Genomic DNA, 16,974 nt, shown 5'->3' with positions numbered 1-16,974 from the left:
AATAAACTCATATCTTACCACTAAGCAGACTCACATGTGTGGTCTGACAGCGATAGCAATGTCTCTAGCGGTTCCTTAATATTTCTCAAGCTAGTTTTTCTACTAGGGTTTTCAAGTTGTTAGAGAGAATGAGAAGAGATTTGAGTTTCAATTTCACTGTCTCTATGTAAGGGGTATTTTTCTCTCTACAGATATTATTTCACAAATCTTAATGGTGAGAATATACAAAAATGAGTTTTGAAGCTGATGTCATTTCAGGATGATCCAAGGATTAACGAGTTCTAAATCATAGTTTTACTAAGATAGATTTGAGTATATGCGAGAAAAAGATAGGACTTTGAGAGAGGAAGAAAGGAGAACGAATTTGAGAGGAAGGAGAAACGTAGAAATATATCGCAAATGTAAAAATTAACCTAATAAATTTCTATTTATAGCTATGATATTTTGAACCTATTATTTACTCTATTTTTTTATTTTTTTTATTTTATAAAAATTAACTTTATTTTAATCTTCCATTAAATAAAAACCTATTAAAACATCTATACATTTTTTAAAACATCATTTTACTCTATTTATTTTTTAATATATAAAACCCTTATTTTAATTAACAAAAATCCTTTTCTCTCATTTATTTAATTTCTAAAAATTCTATTAATTTTTAAATAAAACTCATTTTATTTATTTTACAAAAAATGAGGTGTTACACACCTTACACCTTAACGACATGCGATCTATATTCATAATTCATTAAGTTAATACTACTCACTCAACAAAAAAAATTAAGTAACCCTAAAATCCTCTGCGGCGTCATTCTCGATTTCTAACCTTAGTCGCCCTATGTTGCTCTTGCCTCCTTAGTTGCTCTCACCTTAGTAGAGTCACGAACCCAATCACCTTGAGCAACGATGCATGTGGCACACAGGTGAGGGTCATGAAGGGCTTTTCGAGCGTCGGAAGGAAGACGTCGCTCTCATGAAAAGGGAACAATATATGGTTGGATGGCGCTCTCATGTTGTTTCTTGCTATTTTTTCCTCTAAAGGTATTGATGGTGGTTTGAGTGCTCGACGCCAAGGTGACGAAGATGGTTCCACTTTACGAAGGGGATGTTGACCGTGATTACATTTTGAGCTTCAACAGATTTGCAACTTTAAACCTTCAACATAAAAAGCTTACCCATGTGCCTTATCTTTGATCTTGATTAATTGCAAGTAGAAGTGTGAAATCACTTGAGGCCATTTTGTTCTCTTGTTCTAGATCTGTGTTTTTTTTTTTTCATTGTAGGAGTTGTCAAGTTTACATGAAACCAAACTAAGAATCTAACACCCGTCTAAACTGAAACCCGCACCCGAAAATGTACTTTGATCGGATTGTGTTTCTTGACTTGGACCCAAGCGACCTAACCCATTGTACACAACTAGTTGCCATTGCCTCTACATTAGCATGAAAAGACGATTCTACCTACCAGTTCAAAATTCGTCACCCTTCATCTTCTTCTTTCCTTCTACCCGTGCCACCCACCTTTCCTTGCACCCCTCATCTCCCTCTTTTTCCTTCTTCTTTCCTTTATCCTCTGTGCCCTTCCCCCTTCACTAACCTTCCCTTCCTTTCCTCTTTCCTAAACCTTCCCTTGCCTTCCCAACCCAAACAAATCCTTCCTTTCTCCCCTACTATGTGCCCCTTTGATCTAGTATATTTTTTCTGACATTTTTTATTCAACAAAATCGAGATTCTACTATAGATTTGTCTACAACTAAATCATAATTCCATAGTTTTTTATTAAAAGAATAATAATAGAATCACAATTCTGTTGTAGACAATCTACAACAGAATCATGATTCTATTACTCATTTTTTTTGTGTTTTGAATATTATAACAGAATCGTGATTCTGTTGTGTGTTTGGCCAAAAATTGACTAATCTCCGTTGAGGAACCTAGCTGACTACCTTTAGTGAGAATCTCCTCCCTCAATCGTGTTTTTTTCATTCAAAGACTCAAACGAGAGACCTTACTTAAAGAGAATGAGTCTAGTATCACTCGGACCAACGATTTATTGATGTAACAACTCCCTTTAAATAACTTATTTTGAGGTTCAAATTAAAGCAAGTTTTATTATGTGACATCATATTTAACTAATTTATTTACATTTTATTTTAATGGTATAACTTCTAATAAAAGATTTAATTACTTTTTTGGTACAATTATTTAATTTTTTATTCAATTAAGTCCCATAATTTTTAAAAAATAAGTTAATGTTACATTTTAGTCCAATTGAAGTAAAAACATTTTAGAAATTATGGGATTAATTGAAGTAATTAACAATAAGTAACATTGACTAGATTTTAAAAATTATGAGACAAAGTTGAACTCTATATTAATAGTGAGACAAAATAAAATAAAATAAATAAATAAATAAATAGTAAAAAAATAATTAAGCCTCTAAAAATCCACATTTTTATTTTTTTTATTTTCACTTAAATTGTGTTTTACCATAAAAATATTATTTTTTTAACAACATATTATATTTTTATTCATAGATAATCATTCTTTATATAAGAAATGGTGCTTAAATTTAAACCGCTCATATCAATTAAATTAATTCTAATAAGAAAATAAATTACAATTCCTTAATGTGTTTTGGATATATACAAGAATTATTATTTTAATAATTAATTATATGTATATTCAATTACAATCAGAATATTTTGTTTGGATACAGTAATAACAAAATTAGCTTTTATACATTAAATTACAAAAAACATATGCACGAAGCTGAAAGGAAAAAAAAAAACTATTGAGAAATTTGGAAGTAATTAATTATAATTTGAAGATAATGTGTCTAGGGAAAAAAAAACTATTTGGGAAAAATCATAAGTTTCCACAACACATTAATTAAAACATCATTTTTTATATAAAAAAAAACTTAGTTGTCACCAAATTTTAACTAATTTCTAAAAATTATGATTATTTTTAAAAGTTTAATTATACATTTATCTTTATAATTAAAAAAATTTCTTTTTTTCCCTGCAAATATGATTTTTAATTTCTTTTATTCTTTATACATATATATTATTTTTAAAACATTAAATTTGAGTCATTGAAGTAAAATATTTATCAATTTTATTTAAAATTAATTTTTATTTAAAAATTTAATTGATCGTTTTTAAAAAGATTTTTTTTATTGTACGAGATTTGACTTGAGCTTACTACTAGTAGAACGTAACACTAGTTTAATCCTAAAAGCATTACTTACTTTCTATTATTCATTCAATATGGTAACAACATGACCTTATTAGCCTTGATTGATGATAAGAACAAAAGAAAAAGTGAAATGGCAAAGTCAAGGTCGTAGCTGATCCATGAATTCTCCACCAATGCCTCCTCCATATCCGCCGTCGCCCATCCCACCACCTCCATATCCTCCATTCCCACCACCACCAAATCCTCCGTTTCCACCACCAAATCCACCGCCAGCGCCACCTCCAAATCCTCCGTTTCCACCACCACCGACACCTCCACCAAATCCTCCATATCCACTTCCTCCACCACCACCACCACCACCACCTCCACCTCCACCTCCAAATCCTCCATTTCCACCCCCAACTCCTCCTCCATGACCATATCCACCTCCATAAACACCATTCCCACCACTGCCGCCGCCACCATAGGCATGCATATGGTGAATCATTGGCTTCTCTTCACCAAAATCACCAAGCTTTCTGGCCTGGCAGCTAGCAATTGCAGCAAGAAAAGCAAGCAAAAGCAACTTGGAAAACATGACTACTAACTACTTAGGATAATATGCTATGTGATATAAGAGAATGTGCCTACACACAGAATATATAGATGCTCCACTAGCTGCTCATGTATACCACCAAAAAATGTGATGTTCGGCGTTTAAACTTTGCAGTTGCCCCACGCAATCCATGCTCCAACACCTACCTACTCGCGCCACTCTCTGCTACCCTACCCTTAATTAGTTATCACTTCCACTTAATTGTGTATTGTGCGTACATAGTATACATGGATCATTTTATCTTCAAACAATATATCATCCTTAATTTTCATAATAAACTAAGAAATAGTATCTAGTCCAATATAAGATCAAAATTAATCAAATATACATTAATTAAATAGCAAAAATATACACTAGTGTGTTTAAAATGGTAGTTTTTCTTTTACAAATATTAACCTGTTAATACTGATTAAAAAATACAGATTTATTGAAAGTTAAATATTTATTATATAAAAAATCAGAAATATTTAAGACATTTTTTAAGCAATTATTAAAAAAAATTAATGAAATATAAGAAAGTGAAGTAAATGGAAATTAAATTAGCAAAAAACATATTGGATAAATCAGACAGCCACGCTAGCTAGCTCAAACAACCCAAGATTAAAATTTAAGCGATTAATGGAACCAATACATAATATTATTAATTATATGTACTACTGATACTATTATGTTCTTATTTTCTAGTACTTCTGATCATGGGCACGAAACTAAAGTGGCGTTAGTATTACAATTTCCTCGGCCTCCTGCTACCAAGTGCTTCATCGACATTTATTAAGAAATTAAGAAATAAAAATGAATTGATAAAAATTTTATATTTTATATTTTTATTTTTAATTTCTTGATCAATATCGGAAGAGCACTTGATAGTATACATTGTTCTTTCTTGAAAGGTCCTGCACCATTAATTTGTAGTGTAGTTGTAGGATGGAAGAAACATATATAAATGATGACAAAGAAAAGGTTTGTTGTTATGATTGTGTGCATGATTCTAACAGAGCGTGAGCTCAAGAGAGACATCATTGGCATCTGGACCAGTGTGGCTCCGATTCAAGAACGAATGTGAAGAGGGCCTTGAGCTCATTGAAAGGGACAGTGTGTCTTGGAATCTTTGATGGTCCCTTTCATCACCGGCATCACCTAGTGACACCTTCTCAGGAGTAGTAGTTTTATTCTCCTGAAAAACAAAATGGAATAAACTGTTCATTCAACCATGTAAAATTTATATATCCTATATATACATAACTTGTCCTTCTTTGATTATTATATACTCTCTTTCCTCCGTTTCAGATTTATATGATGTTTAAAGTTTTAATATATATATATATATATATATATATATATATATATATATATATATATATATATATATATATATATATATTTTATTGTATTTTAAAGAATATAAAATAACTTTTTAATATATCATTTATTTTCTTAATTAATGACTTATTTACTTTTTTTATACACTACTCTTATTAAATATTAATTAATAATAATTTTGAAAAAAATATTTTATGTAATATTGATTTTATAAAACATCATATATTTTAGAATATCTTTTTCTTTTAAAATATCATATAATATAATCTGAAATGGAAAGAGTATGTGCCACAAAATCAAGAGAAACTAATGAGAGGAAGGAGTTACTACTTGGACAGACTGGCCTCTCAGAAGACCCTCGAAGATGATGTAGGAGTGCACCTTCTGTTCATTGCCGTTATAAATTATAATCGATTCACCCCCTTGGTTTCCATTGTGACACTCTTGCTCATCATGATTCCTGGCATAAGAAACAAAATCACTGAGTTGTTTGTAACGGGTATTTGAAATTTATTAATGTTTCATTTTACTACTTCACGACTCATGCATGTTTTCAAAATTCAAACCAATTAATTAAGTGTAGACAAACTCACAGACTTAATTGAATCCTAACGTTTACATATTTTCTGATTATTTATTTTATTTTCCAAGAATATACTTTCACCCCTTGTTAAGTAATCAGGGGAGACAATGGCGAAAGTACTTTTAATATCACTTTTTTCTCATACAAAAAATTGAGGACGAAATTTAAGACTTGTTGATTAATTTAACCAAGCTTTTTTCGATCAGACCAATATATATTGGTCATATTTTCCGAATTTTTGTCCTATATATCTGGTTATGGAATGATATTTTACCTTAATTTGGTGTTTTTTTTTTGTTCACTTAGTTAACGAAATTGGGAAAATACATTTTTTCTTCTAGTTAAACAAATACGAGGTATTCATATATTTGACAGGAGTTTCAATTTTGCCTAAAAAAATATTAATGAGATCGTAGCAGTAATTACTTTTTTTTATAGTAATCAAAGGTTTTAAATTAACTGTTAAATAGATGTCCGTGTGTAGTTCACTATTTTAAGCATTATATGTATATATATACACACACACTTGAATGATAGTTGTAACTTTTTGCATTGCTGGCGAATCAATTAAACATTTAGCAAGAAATTGTCACTAATTAAAATATTCTTTAAAGCCATTTCAAACATTTTTTTCACCGTCATAAGGTATGTTAATGTCTTAATCTTTTACCCAAAAAAAAAGTCTTGATTTAAATTAAATATTATTGTTGGCAAATGATGGCGTATTTTTATTTTATTTTTGCACTGCTCAATTAAATCAAATAAATATTTACCAAAACAAAGTGAGTAATCGAAATGAACTTTTTTAGGCCATTTTAAACATTTTTACTGTCATTCAAACAAAAATAAAAATAAAAACACATTTTCTTTTATTGTTGAAAGATATGTTAATATCTTAATCTAAAAGAAATCCACAAATGCATATATATACATTTTACTTAACGGATACAGAGGAGCCTAATGCCTGTTGTAATAATGTCCTACATTTTTTGCAATTTAAAAACACAATTCCAAACCATAACGCAAATTATAAAGTCTTAAAAAAATTATACGCACTGTCAAAAGAGAGGTACGATGATAAAAACTAAAAATAAAATAGAAATATGTACCATTGAGCTTGGGTGGGAACAAGCTCTTCCGTGCAGCTTCTTTTGTGAGGATTCTGTTGCCTTTGGCCAAGAGTTGAGAGTGTGGAAGCAAGGAAATCCGGAGCCATATCATTCTTCTTTGCACCTAGTAAATAGAAATTAATAAAATATATATAATTGACCATATATTTAATGAGGTTAAGAAAACGTTCTACCATGTTTCTATTAAGGAAGTATATATATAATTTCTTTTGTGTATCCTCTACTTCAGTGAGTGACCTCATGAAAAAACATGTGTAACAGTACCACAACACTAAAAGTTATTTTTCTAGGAATAAAATCCTGAAGAATATTTGACGTTACTTTTATGCTTTTGGTGACTTAAAAGGGAATCAACCCCTCAAGCTGACGTCCACTTTCCCTGGTTGGTTCCTTTAATTTCTTGGTATATATGGATATATCTTATTTTCAGTGTTTAGAGATTTAATTTCCTCAATTGTACCAAACAAAATGTCTAATATTCTCTACACCTAGCTATTTCTTCCATACACTTGATGCCTCATACATCTGTGGCATGAGAACTTGCACATAAGTAACTGATGCACAGTACAATTATTTATATACCTTGACTCATCTGCTCGTGTCTCATGCTCCTGTACATCTGTCGTGAAGCATATGAAGAAATTCTTAAATTATTTTAAAAATAAAGAAAGAGAAAACAACTTATAACGCCTTTTTTTCACCCATGACTTTATTCGTGGTTATAGAGAAAAGAGTACCTGAAGATGGCTTTTGACATGAGATATAGTAAGCCCCTTTACATTCATGAGCTGTAAAACCAACTTTGGTGTGGCCCCTATAAATCCAGATCGATCATATATCAACAACATTCAAAATTAAAGGCTCACCATTAGAACATATATAGCAATTGAAAAGAAAAATTAAAAGCGAATGAAATAGGATCTATATGAAGTTGACATATATCAGGATTGTGTCAAGCGAAGAGACTAGTCGATTAAAAAAAGAGTTCACGTATAGTAGCGGACATCACCAATCTGATCGTGCCTCGAACAAGATAAAAGAAAAAAACAAAAAAAGATATGTAGGTAAATGTAATAAAAGCTAATAATTACTGTTTTCTCCTCCAAGTCTTTGAACTGCATGCACGAAGCAACGATGGAGATCTGGTGTCCAACGAAGCCTAGGCATTTTTGATCGAACATAAGGCCTAGCCATAGGAGTTTTGAGGCTTATGTCAGGAAGGTGATGAGAGCCAAAACAACAACGTGTCGTGGCTCTTAACTCAGAAGGTTGAGAAGGATTATTATTATTATTATTATGAACAACAACAGTGGTGATAAGAGAAGAGGAGGAGGAAGACATGGTTGAAGGTGGGGAGCGTTTGAGAGAACTCTCACTCTGAGCTTTTTCACCCTTCTTCATTGAGGTACAAAGAGGGGAGGGGTCTGTGAAGAAACAAATTAAAAGAGAATAAATACTAAGCAAGACTGTGTGGCAGAAAGGACTTGTCCTTTAGTGCAGCTTTTGTTAACCCCTCTTGGGAAGGGTCAGTTTAGTCCTAGAGAGGTTCGATGGATAAAAGAAAAACTTGAGACACGGAAACTCAGAAACCAAAATATTGTTCAAAAATGCCTTCATGATTGGGTGAAAATGAAAGGTTAAAAAAGTGAAAGGGCCGTTGCATCAGAGGTGTTTGTGATATCATTTTCTTTAGACATTCCCTTGGGTCTTTTCCAGACATTCTTTGTCTCTTAAGGAAAAAAAGAATCAGCTACATATTTCTTCATTATTATAAATACATTTCAGGAACTACAAGTACCAATATAAATAGTATTAGCAGATGTGAAGGCAAGCTACATCACAGGGGGGAAAATTAATTTCTATATACATACTGTGAGTATAAAAATTGCTGTCACGTCAGTTTGAGTTTAAAATAATTGTAAAAAAAAACTAACGATTTTAAATTGTATAACTAATTAAATGAAGGTGTAAAAAAATTAAATAAAATATATATAGCATGCTTCCTCCTCTAACACATTTTATTTGAAGTATTAACAATACATTTTCTTAATACAGTACACTTTTTTTCTCACACTATTTCTTATACAAAACATTAAATACACACGCAACTTCTCTTGATCGCACATTTCTTTCGTAAATTTTCATTGATTTATTATATTTATTATTTTCTCTCTCTTACTTTCACCCCTACAAGATGAGATTTATGAGTATAATTTCTTATTATCCATTAATTAAAATTCATTAAATATTTCTTGAATGATAGAGTGTACTGAAAAACATACGTTAAATGTGCTATTTTATCATTGTTTTTTTAAAAAAAATATTTAATATTTTTCAATTGATTGTAATGCAATTACTAAGACACACTCAACTTTTCTTGATCACGCATTTCTCTCCTCATTTTTCATCATGTTATTACATTTGTTAGTTTCTCTCTTTCTTTATTTATTTATTTTATCTCTCTTTCTTTCACGAATCGTATAAATTTTATGATTTTTAACAAAATTTAATGAACATAGAGAGTGTATTTAAAAGCCTAATATGATAAATGGTGTGTTATTTGTCAATGAACATAGAGAGTATTTGTAATGCAATTACTGATTAACAAACACAGTAATAAATGCCAAAAATTTATGAGAACTGAGGGGATCGAAAAAGAATCATCTTGCTTACCAATGTATTTAGGATAGTGATTTAGGAACTAAGAAAGATTATATTTATTATATAAATAATAAGAAAGCATTAAAAAACATAATTTTGGGCTTCAATCCAAAATTAACTGGCACCCAGAAATATATATGCGAAATAGCTGGCTAGCTTAGAGGGAATTGAAGTGAAGACATGGTCAAATAAGATGCATGACATAAGCAATATTGAATGTGGCAAAGAAAGCAAGAAGGACCCCGGGCATCCCTCTTTGTCATAAAGCCTTCTTCATTCTTGACACTACCCAAAGGTCCCCCACATTGACGTCACATACACGCTGCCTCTACACCCAATCACGTGAGGACACGTATTGCCACCTAGCATGTCGGGGATTCCTCCCACGCTTACACCTCGATCGTTATAAAGTTACCATTGGCATCCACCATCTAAATAAGTCTCCACATTGGTGCCATGCATGGAATTCAAGTTTATTTCTTTTTCTTCACACAATGCCAAATTGCTTCAACTGAATTCAAGTGCGAGTGTCTCGACGTGAGAGTCAGAACTCTCTCTCTCCACACACACGTGAGATCGACCTCTCTCACAGTCTCGCTCCACACACGCGCACGATCGAGTTTGTGTAAACTCGAACGCATGCAGGGACAGGTGTTTAGTGGCTTTGAAGGACACTGAATTGAGAACTCGATCACTTGCAGGGTATGCATGCGTTTCATGAGAACCGTTTGATGTCCATCCAACGATTTAGAGCTTCAAATAGTAACATGCATGCAAGTCCACGTTGTCTAACTATTTCAACTTTTCAACCGTGAGATCGACATCAAACAATCCCTCATGTAAGTATTTTTTTTTTAATTTTTTATTTTTGTAAATTTTTTCTTCCACTTTAGTCCCTATATATTTTGATTGTTTTGTTTTCCATCTTTATTAAGTTTCTATTATAAAAATGATAACATGACAAATAAATTAATGATATCATCATTTCATATGTCGCATTAATGTGAGATGATATGTCATCATTAGCTAACAAAGACCAAAATTAGAATACATATAATTTATATGAATTAAAACTAAAAAATAACACAATTGCAAGAATAAAAAAATATTAAACTGTAGTGGTGGTGACAAAAATCAAAATAATGATACTAATTATGATGACAATGACAATAGTAATTATGTTAACCTCATTGTCCAGAGGCTCTTCGCTATGCGAAGGTATGGGGGAGGGATATTGTACGCAGTCTTACCCTTGCATATGCAAAGAGGCTGTTTCCGGATTCGAACCTATGACCAACAAGTCACCAAGGCACAACTTTACCGCACCAGGGCTCGCCCTCTTTTTGTCTTTGTAAATATATCATTTTTTATTTTAGTCCTTATAAATTATATATGTTTTGAGTTAATAATAATATGACATCTCATGTTGATGTGGAATGTTGACATACCGGTTTGTTTGCTATATATGTCATTATTTTTGTATTAAAGGTTAACGGTAGGATGAAAAATAAAATAAATATAATTTACATAAATTAAAGTATTACAATAATGAAAAAAATGTTAAATTACAAAGATGAAAAGTATATTTAAGCCATAACTTTTTTATGGATAGTTCCGCTTCCTCATCTTTTTTATAAAGTGTGAAATTATTAGAAAAATTTTATTTCTATTTATTTTGTGTTTTCAAAGTTTAAAATGCAATTTATTTTCTTAATTATAAATTTATAATTACATGTCAATTCAATTCACATATTCTTTCAAGCATCTCATAATTATTTGATTCCGTAGAAGGCTAAAATTCTCACAACTAATTAACTCAATTATGTTTACAACACATTTTTAAAGTATTAATCCATTATTTGTACGTTCAATGAGGTGTCTGCTTTTAATTTTTCATAAAAGTAATTAAATGGAAGAACCAATTGAAAAAAAAATCCGAGTTTCAATTAAAAGAAAAATTTAAGGACCTAACTAAAAGTATGAGAACCTCAGATAATTTAACCTTTATTAAACTAATTTTTCTAAATAAAAAAATGAGTGTACCTTTGTAAACTCTTGTGAGGTGTACGTTATAAAGGGGAAGTATGAAAACTCATGATTACTATGAAAATAAGAATATGTAATTAACAAATATATTAGATGAAAATTAATAATTTAAATTATTTTTTAATTACTAATTTTGCATAATTTTTATTTTAATTAAATATCACATGTACAAGTGATCAATGATTAATGAAGCAATCCGAATCATTAATTTTAATCTAATGTTATAATTAAATGTTTTGATTTATTACAATAACCACAATAGGTAAATATTATAAGAAAAAAATTAACTATCTATAAGCATTAAATTTAAATTAAAGGTTTTTTTATTATTCTTTTAATTGCAAATTTCATTTTTTTTTCTGAACCCTTTTAATTCAGGATTATTAATTAAAGAGAAACATGTGCTAACAATTTTAATATAATAATAATAATAAAAGATTGACATTATATTATACAAAAATATTCCTAAAATGAATAATACTCATCTATTTTGGCCTCATTATAGAGATCAGATATTTTGAATCACTTGATTCATCAACATCTTATATGCATGTGCAAGGGAATTTTCATTATGGACTTCTTATTAACAACTGACGTGTTTCTCACTTTTGCATACTGTTTGGGATAAAAGTACTTTTACAAACAATCACGATTTTATTGAATAACTAAAGCTGCAAAAGAATGATAATGAATTATGACTCTCTTCATATAGTAACGACAAAGTCATGGGTGGGGGTAGAATAATTTTGTTCATCTTAGGAACCACAGATGAAAACAAGTTCAGCTTCTCCATCAATAGCCTATAGACCGTAGTTGCAATAGCCAAGGACAAAAAGTTTCACCCTATTTTCAGCATTAATTTAACCACATTATTTTTTTTTTCACACTAGCATGTCTTATATTTAACTCAACAAAAAAAATCTGTTTGACTGAGTTAATCTATTTTTAATAACTTTATCATTGAGGATAGCGCAGATAGTTTACAAGTTGTTTATTTATTACTATTTCTTGAGTAAATATGCATGCAAGTTAATCCTTCAACATGTGTCGATTTGATTCCTAAATGTTTACATCCATACGATTTACTCCTCAAGTCCATCAATTTCATGTTAAGTTAGTCATTCTATATCAATTTATAGTCCTTACTCCTAATGGTTTGGATGTTTGATCTCTAAACATGTCGATTTTGTGACACACTAGTCTCCAAGTTTGATCAATTTCACAAAGTAAGAATTGATTTGTCGGAGTTGACGAATTTAAAAAGTAAATAAGTATAATGCAAATTTCCTAGGACCAAATTAACCCATAATACCACTTATATATGAGGATCAAGTTATGCATAATTAATTTAATTGCGATGCAGTCACAATCTTAAAATATGTAAGTTTCTCAAGTTAAAATAACCTGTCATGTTTAGGACCTCATCCGCCAGAAATTATTAGTTCTTGTGTAAGCCTTAAGCGTGCGTAATCTTATACCGAATACCACAATATCAAAGGTATATTGAGCATGGGTCAAAGGTTCCTAAAAAATGCAATGCTTTCTCTTTTCAACATGAAAATGCATGCTTCATCATAGTTTATACAGTAGAACGGAGGAAAATACAGAGGTATTAGAAATGCCTAGAGTGTTGCGACCTCTGGCCCTGCCACAAAGAAGTGCATTCTTTGGGATCGGATATTCATCTCTCCATATGACTTGGAAGATGTATACACTCTATGATAGAATTGTTGTCCCAAGTATTGCCTTGCCCAATTCTCAGACCTTACATTCCACATTCCCACATTGTCTAGCGCTATATAAATTGCAGCCCATGACTTTGGGTACACCTAAACTCAATTGCAACAAAATTTAAATTAAAGACTTTATAAAATGTTGTGGTATTACATGGAATTTAACTAATAATTAGACACATGTTTTCTTTTTCTTTTTTTCCTTTTTGTAACCTGAGTGGTGCATCTAGGAATAGCGTCTCTTAGATTGTAGTATGCTCTACTTGTAGGTGTCCACTGCCCGCTACTAAACCTAATCATTTCACAACATGAAATATGATATATTTGAAGTGCAAATAAATACCGAAACATGGCTAATTAGTTAGTATTATATTGGTAATGTGCTTACCCCACACCAAAGAAAGAATAGCCATCAATATGCCATGACTGCAAAAAGTTCTCCCAGTTTTGGAACACAATCTCCACAAATTCATGGAAGTTAGCCCCCATGACAGAAGTTTGGAGGAGGGATTTGCCTTTGTTAGTGTTGGTAGGAATTCTTCCAACAGAGAAAACTCCAGAGATGTTGAAGTAATCAGCTAGTTTCAACGGAATATCTGGTGCAACATATGAGACGCCGTTGATCGCATACCTCTGCTTGCCATTGATAATAGGGGCAGAGTTTTCCAAAATGATGGTTCTAATGGGTTTTATCAATCCATACTGGTAAGATCCCTGAGGGTTTGGCCTAGGTCTACTTGCTGTCAGGTTCCATCTGGTGTAAGGAGCAAGAAAACAAAACATGAAACCAAGTTATTAGTTAAATAAGAAGTAAGGATTATATACATATGTTACTTGGAAGTTGGAACTGCCAATAGGGAAGGTCTATTATTACATGCATGAAAATTGTAGTGCTCCCTCTATACTCATATAAAAAGTGGTTTTGAAACGATTCTTCATTTAATTTTGATTCTATTTTTAATGATTCTTTTTTATTCATGATATCAAGTTTCAATAAAAAATATTTTAGAAATAACTTTAAATAATATTAACTAACTTTTTTAATTAGTGTAAAATTAGTTATTTTTATTTATATATGAGTTCAGATGGAATAATTTATAGGCTACAAATAGTGAATAAGTTAACAAAGAGTACCGAATAGTCCTGGCCTGAAAAAGAGAGGAAGCAATGACATCTTGGGGAATGGGACCAGATACCCTATTGCTTGAATTGTTGTAGTGAAGAATGGAAGTTGTTGTGAGTATCTGTTTGGTAAATCTTGTGGAGACATCTATGTAGTAATTTTTGGCAGGCTGATCAGCTGTGAAAAGCACTGAATAGGATTGTCCAAGATGGATGTCAAGGGAAGAATAGGTGTTTTAAAGGGTATGAGATCCTTCTACCTTCACAAGTTTCATCTTGTGCCCCTGGATTCTGAAGTTGATGGATGTTGTGAGCCCCACATTTGATATCCCGAATCTGTAAGTCTTACCTGCATATGGCACATTGAAATAATCAAATAATATAACATAAGAATTTAATTTAAATGTACTATCAATGAAGTCATCTAATTAAAGATTTTGATATGTATAAACTATATCTGTTGAGTTTTATAATATCTAACTTAAAAGTCAATACCTAGTATAATTTTCTATTAATTGACAGTGTGAAGAAAATTAAACTCAAATAATGATGCAAAGGGTGGGAATTTTCCATTCCACGTTATTTGGCAACCTACCTTTATCAACAGTGAAAGTGGTTCCATTCCAACCACGTCCATTGATAAGAAGTCCATGAGGGAAGGGAAGATTATGACCATCATTCAGGATTTTATTCAGCCTCTACAACAACACAAGAAACAAAGGGCAATTATTAAGGGGAACGTGGGGAGATGAAGTGAAAGGTTTATTTCTCTTGAAATCTTTTCAATGTTTCTTTTTAGTTTTACACACGTCTTTTTTTAGGAGACTTACATTCATTATGTGGCATAGAAGTTACATCTCGTATGAAATTTTAATAGTATACCACTTCTACAAATAGTTCTTAATGTCGCATCCAAGACATTGAAGCAAATGCAAGTGGTTCTTATCTTACACAGTAGTGTGTCTTGAACCAATCTCCAGCAAGTAAGGTGAAGTCCCCTGCAGGAGGGAAAGGGACAGGAATCAGAGGACAGCTCTAAATTCTGACGCCGCCAAATCCTCCAGCAGCTTTGTGCATTCCCAGAGAAGGGAAATAAAAAAAGCTACCCATTTGGTCTTCACTTGGAGAACATAAGTGTAGTTTTTCCCAGGTGGAATTGGACAATTTGTTCCATGAATTCCATCCTGCCATGAGTTTCTCCTTTGTTGTAATCCATTCCTACACAATATATGTTAAAGACAATCATCATCCAATTCCAATCGATTATATCATACACCAGAATAAATGTTCTTAGAATAATTGGTATGCTTGTAGGTAGAAAACAGGCCTACATAGATTCATTGTGTTCGTAAAAAACACAAACTTTCGTTTGTTACTAGTTTTTCACAGCTAAAAGCATAATGTTGCTGAATGAAAAGGGAGAGAGTGCTTTGGTGGTATTTTCCTTTCTTGTAACCAAAGATTCATTATTAATAGTATAAATTCCTAAAGACTGCTTCTAAGGGAAGGATTAAATGAACAAAGCACGACTAAAGGAGTGGAATAAGATACAAGAAATGTACCATGATATAAGCAATGGTTCCCTAAGGTAGTTATGCACATTGATGATCAAGTTGTCATTTGTAACCGGGTCTATGAGAGGCCCAGGGAACTTCCCATTAATCAAGATACCCTGCAAATTAAACCCAAGAATCATGTTGAACCCAAATAATGTCTTCTACAATAGTCATCATCAGTTTGTTCAGCCATAAAAAAAAAGGATAATGCATTTGTCGCCCACGAGAGCAGAATCAGCAGATCAAACTCTCGTGGAGGTTACAGGAAACAAGAATGGGGGTTTCTGATAGGAAAAGAAAAGAACCTGTTGCTTGACACCAAGAGGGTAAATGTCACCATAGGTGAGCTTCCAAGTGAAGAATCTATATGGGTCTTCACAGTTGACGTCGTTGTAAAGGAATGCAAGTGCAAGAACAAGAATGAGAGAAGAAAGAGCTTCGCATAGTCTCATTGTGAATACACGTACTTAGTTTCTTCTTCCCTGCCACCAATAGAACTTGCTAAAACTACAGTGTTTTTGTTTATGAAGATTTAATTTCAATATGTTGTTAACAAAGTTTTAGCGCCAATTGATAAAGAACCTCTAACTACAAGGTCTCACTCTTTCTTGTTCTTGTTTGTACGTAACGAGTAACGCGTGAGCAAAGAAAGTTGGAATGAGTTTGTGAGAACCTCAAAGTCAGTACATACATATATAATATACAATATGAAGTTATTCTCTCACTCAAATTCGTGTATTCCGTTGATGATCTCTACAAGAACTGCAAGAGACTCAAACTGCATCAAATTTTAAATATTGAAGTTGACGAAAGAGATTGCATGTGTTCACACGTAAATTTTGTTAAAAAATGAAATAAACATAATAACATATATGTAAAAAGTAGCTGTTATATATCGGAGTTAAGATACTCTATTACTTCATCTTTAAAAAAAGAAAAAAAAAACTCTAATACTTGATATACTCGTGGAATTTTAAGTTAGAAGTCACCAAATGAAAGGAAAAGACAAGAGAAACAAATATAAATTTT

At 31.6% G+C, this 16,974-nt stretch overlaps 2 protein-coding genes and 1 pseudogene across 2 annotated transcripts; all 3 read right to left on the bottom strand.

Annotated features, from left to right (window-relative positions):
• Nucleotides 1–3,338: 3,338 nt before the first annotated feature.
• Nucleotides 3,339–3,776, bottom strand: LOC102664722 (glycine-rich protein DOT1). Its single transcript, XM_006598278.2, has one exon. It carries the CDS (start codon nucleotides 3,774–3,776, stop codon nucleotides 3,339–3,341), a length of 438 nt encoding a protein of 145 aa, XP_006598341.2.
• A 642-nt stretch (nucleotides 3,777–4,418) lies between these two features.
• Nucleotides 4,419–8,437, bottom strand: LOC100795931 (putative Myb family transcription factor At1g14600). Its single transcript, XM_006597527.4, has 6 exons — nucleotides 7,919–8,437; nucleotides 7,565–7,641; nucleotides 7,410–7,446; nucleotides 6,807–6,930; nucleotides 5,445–5,574; nucleotides 4,419–4,968 (listed from the first exon to the last, which is right to left on the bottom strand). Exons 1-6 carry the CDS (start codon nucleotides 8,226–8,228, stop codon nucleotides 4,783–4,785), a joined length of 864 nt encoding a protein of 287 aa, XP_006597590.1. The 5' UTR covers nucleotides 8,229–8,437; the 3' UTR covers nucleotides 4,419–4,782.
• A 4,669-nt stretch (nucleotides 8,438–13,106) lies between these two features.
• On the bottom strand, nucleotides 13,107–16,397 carry LOC100795406 (L-ascorbate oxidase homolog; annotated as a pseudogene).
• Nucleotides 16,398–16,974: the final 577 nt, after the last annotated feature.

This window comes from Glycine max, chromosome 15 (assembly GCF_000004515.6).
Source record: "Glycine max cultivar Williams 82 chromosome 15, Glycine_max_v4.0, whole genome shotgun sequence".
In the NCBI taxonomy this organism is placed as follows: Eukaryota; Viridiplantae; Streptophyta; class Magnoliopsida; order Fabales; family Fabaceae; genus Glycine; species Glycine max.
Note: the sequence above shows the minus strand (reverse complement) of the source record. Positions and strands in the feature narration are given on the sequence as shown.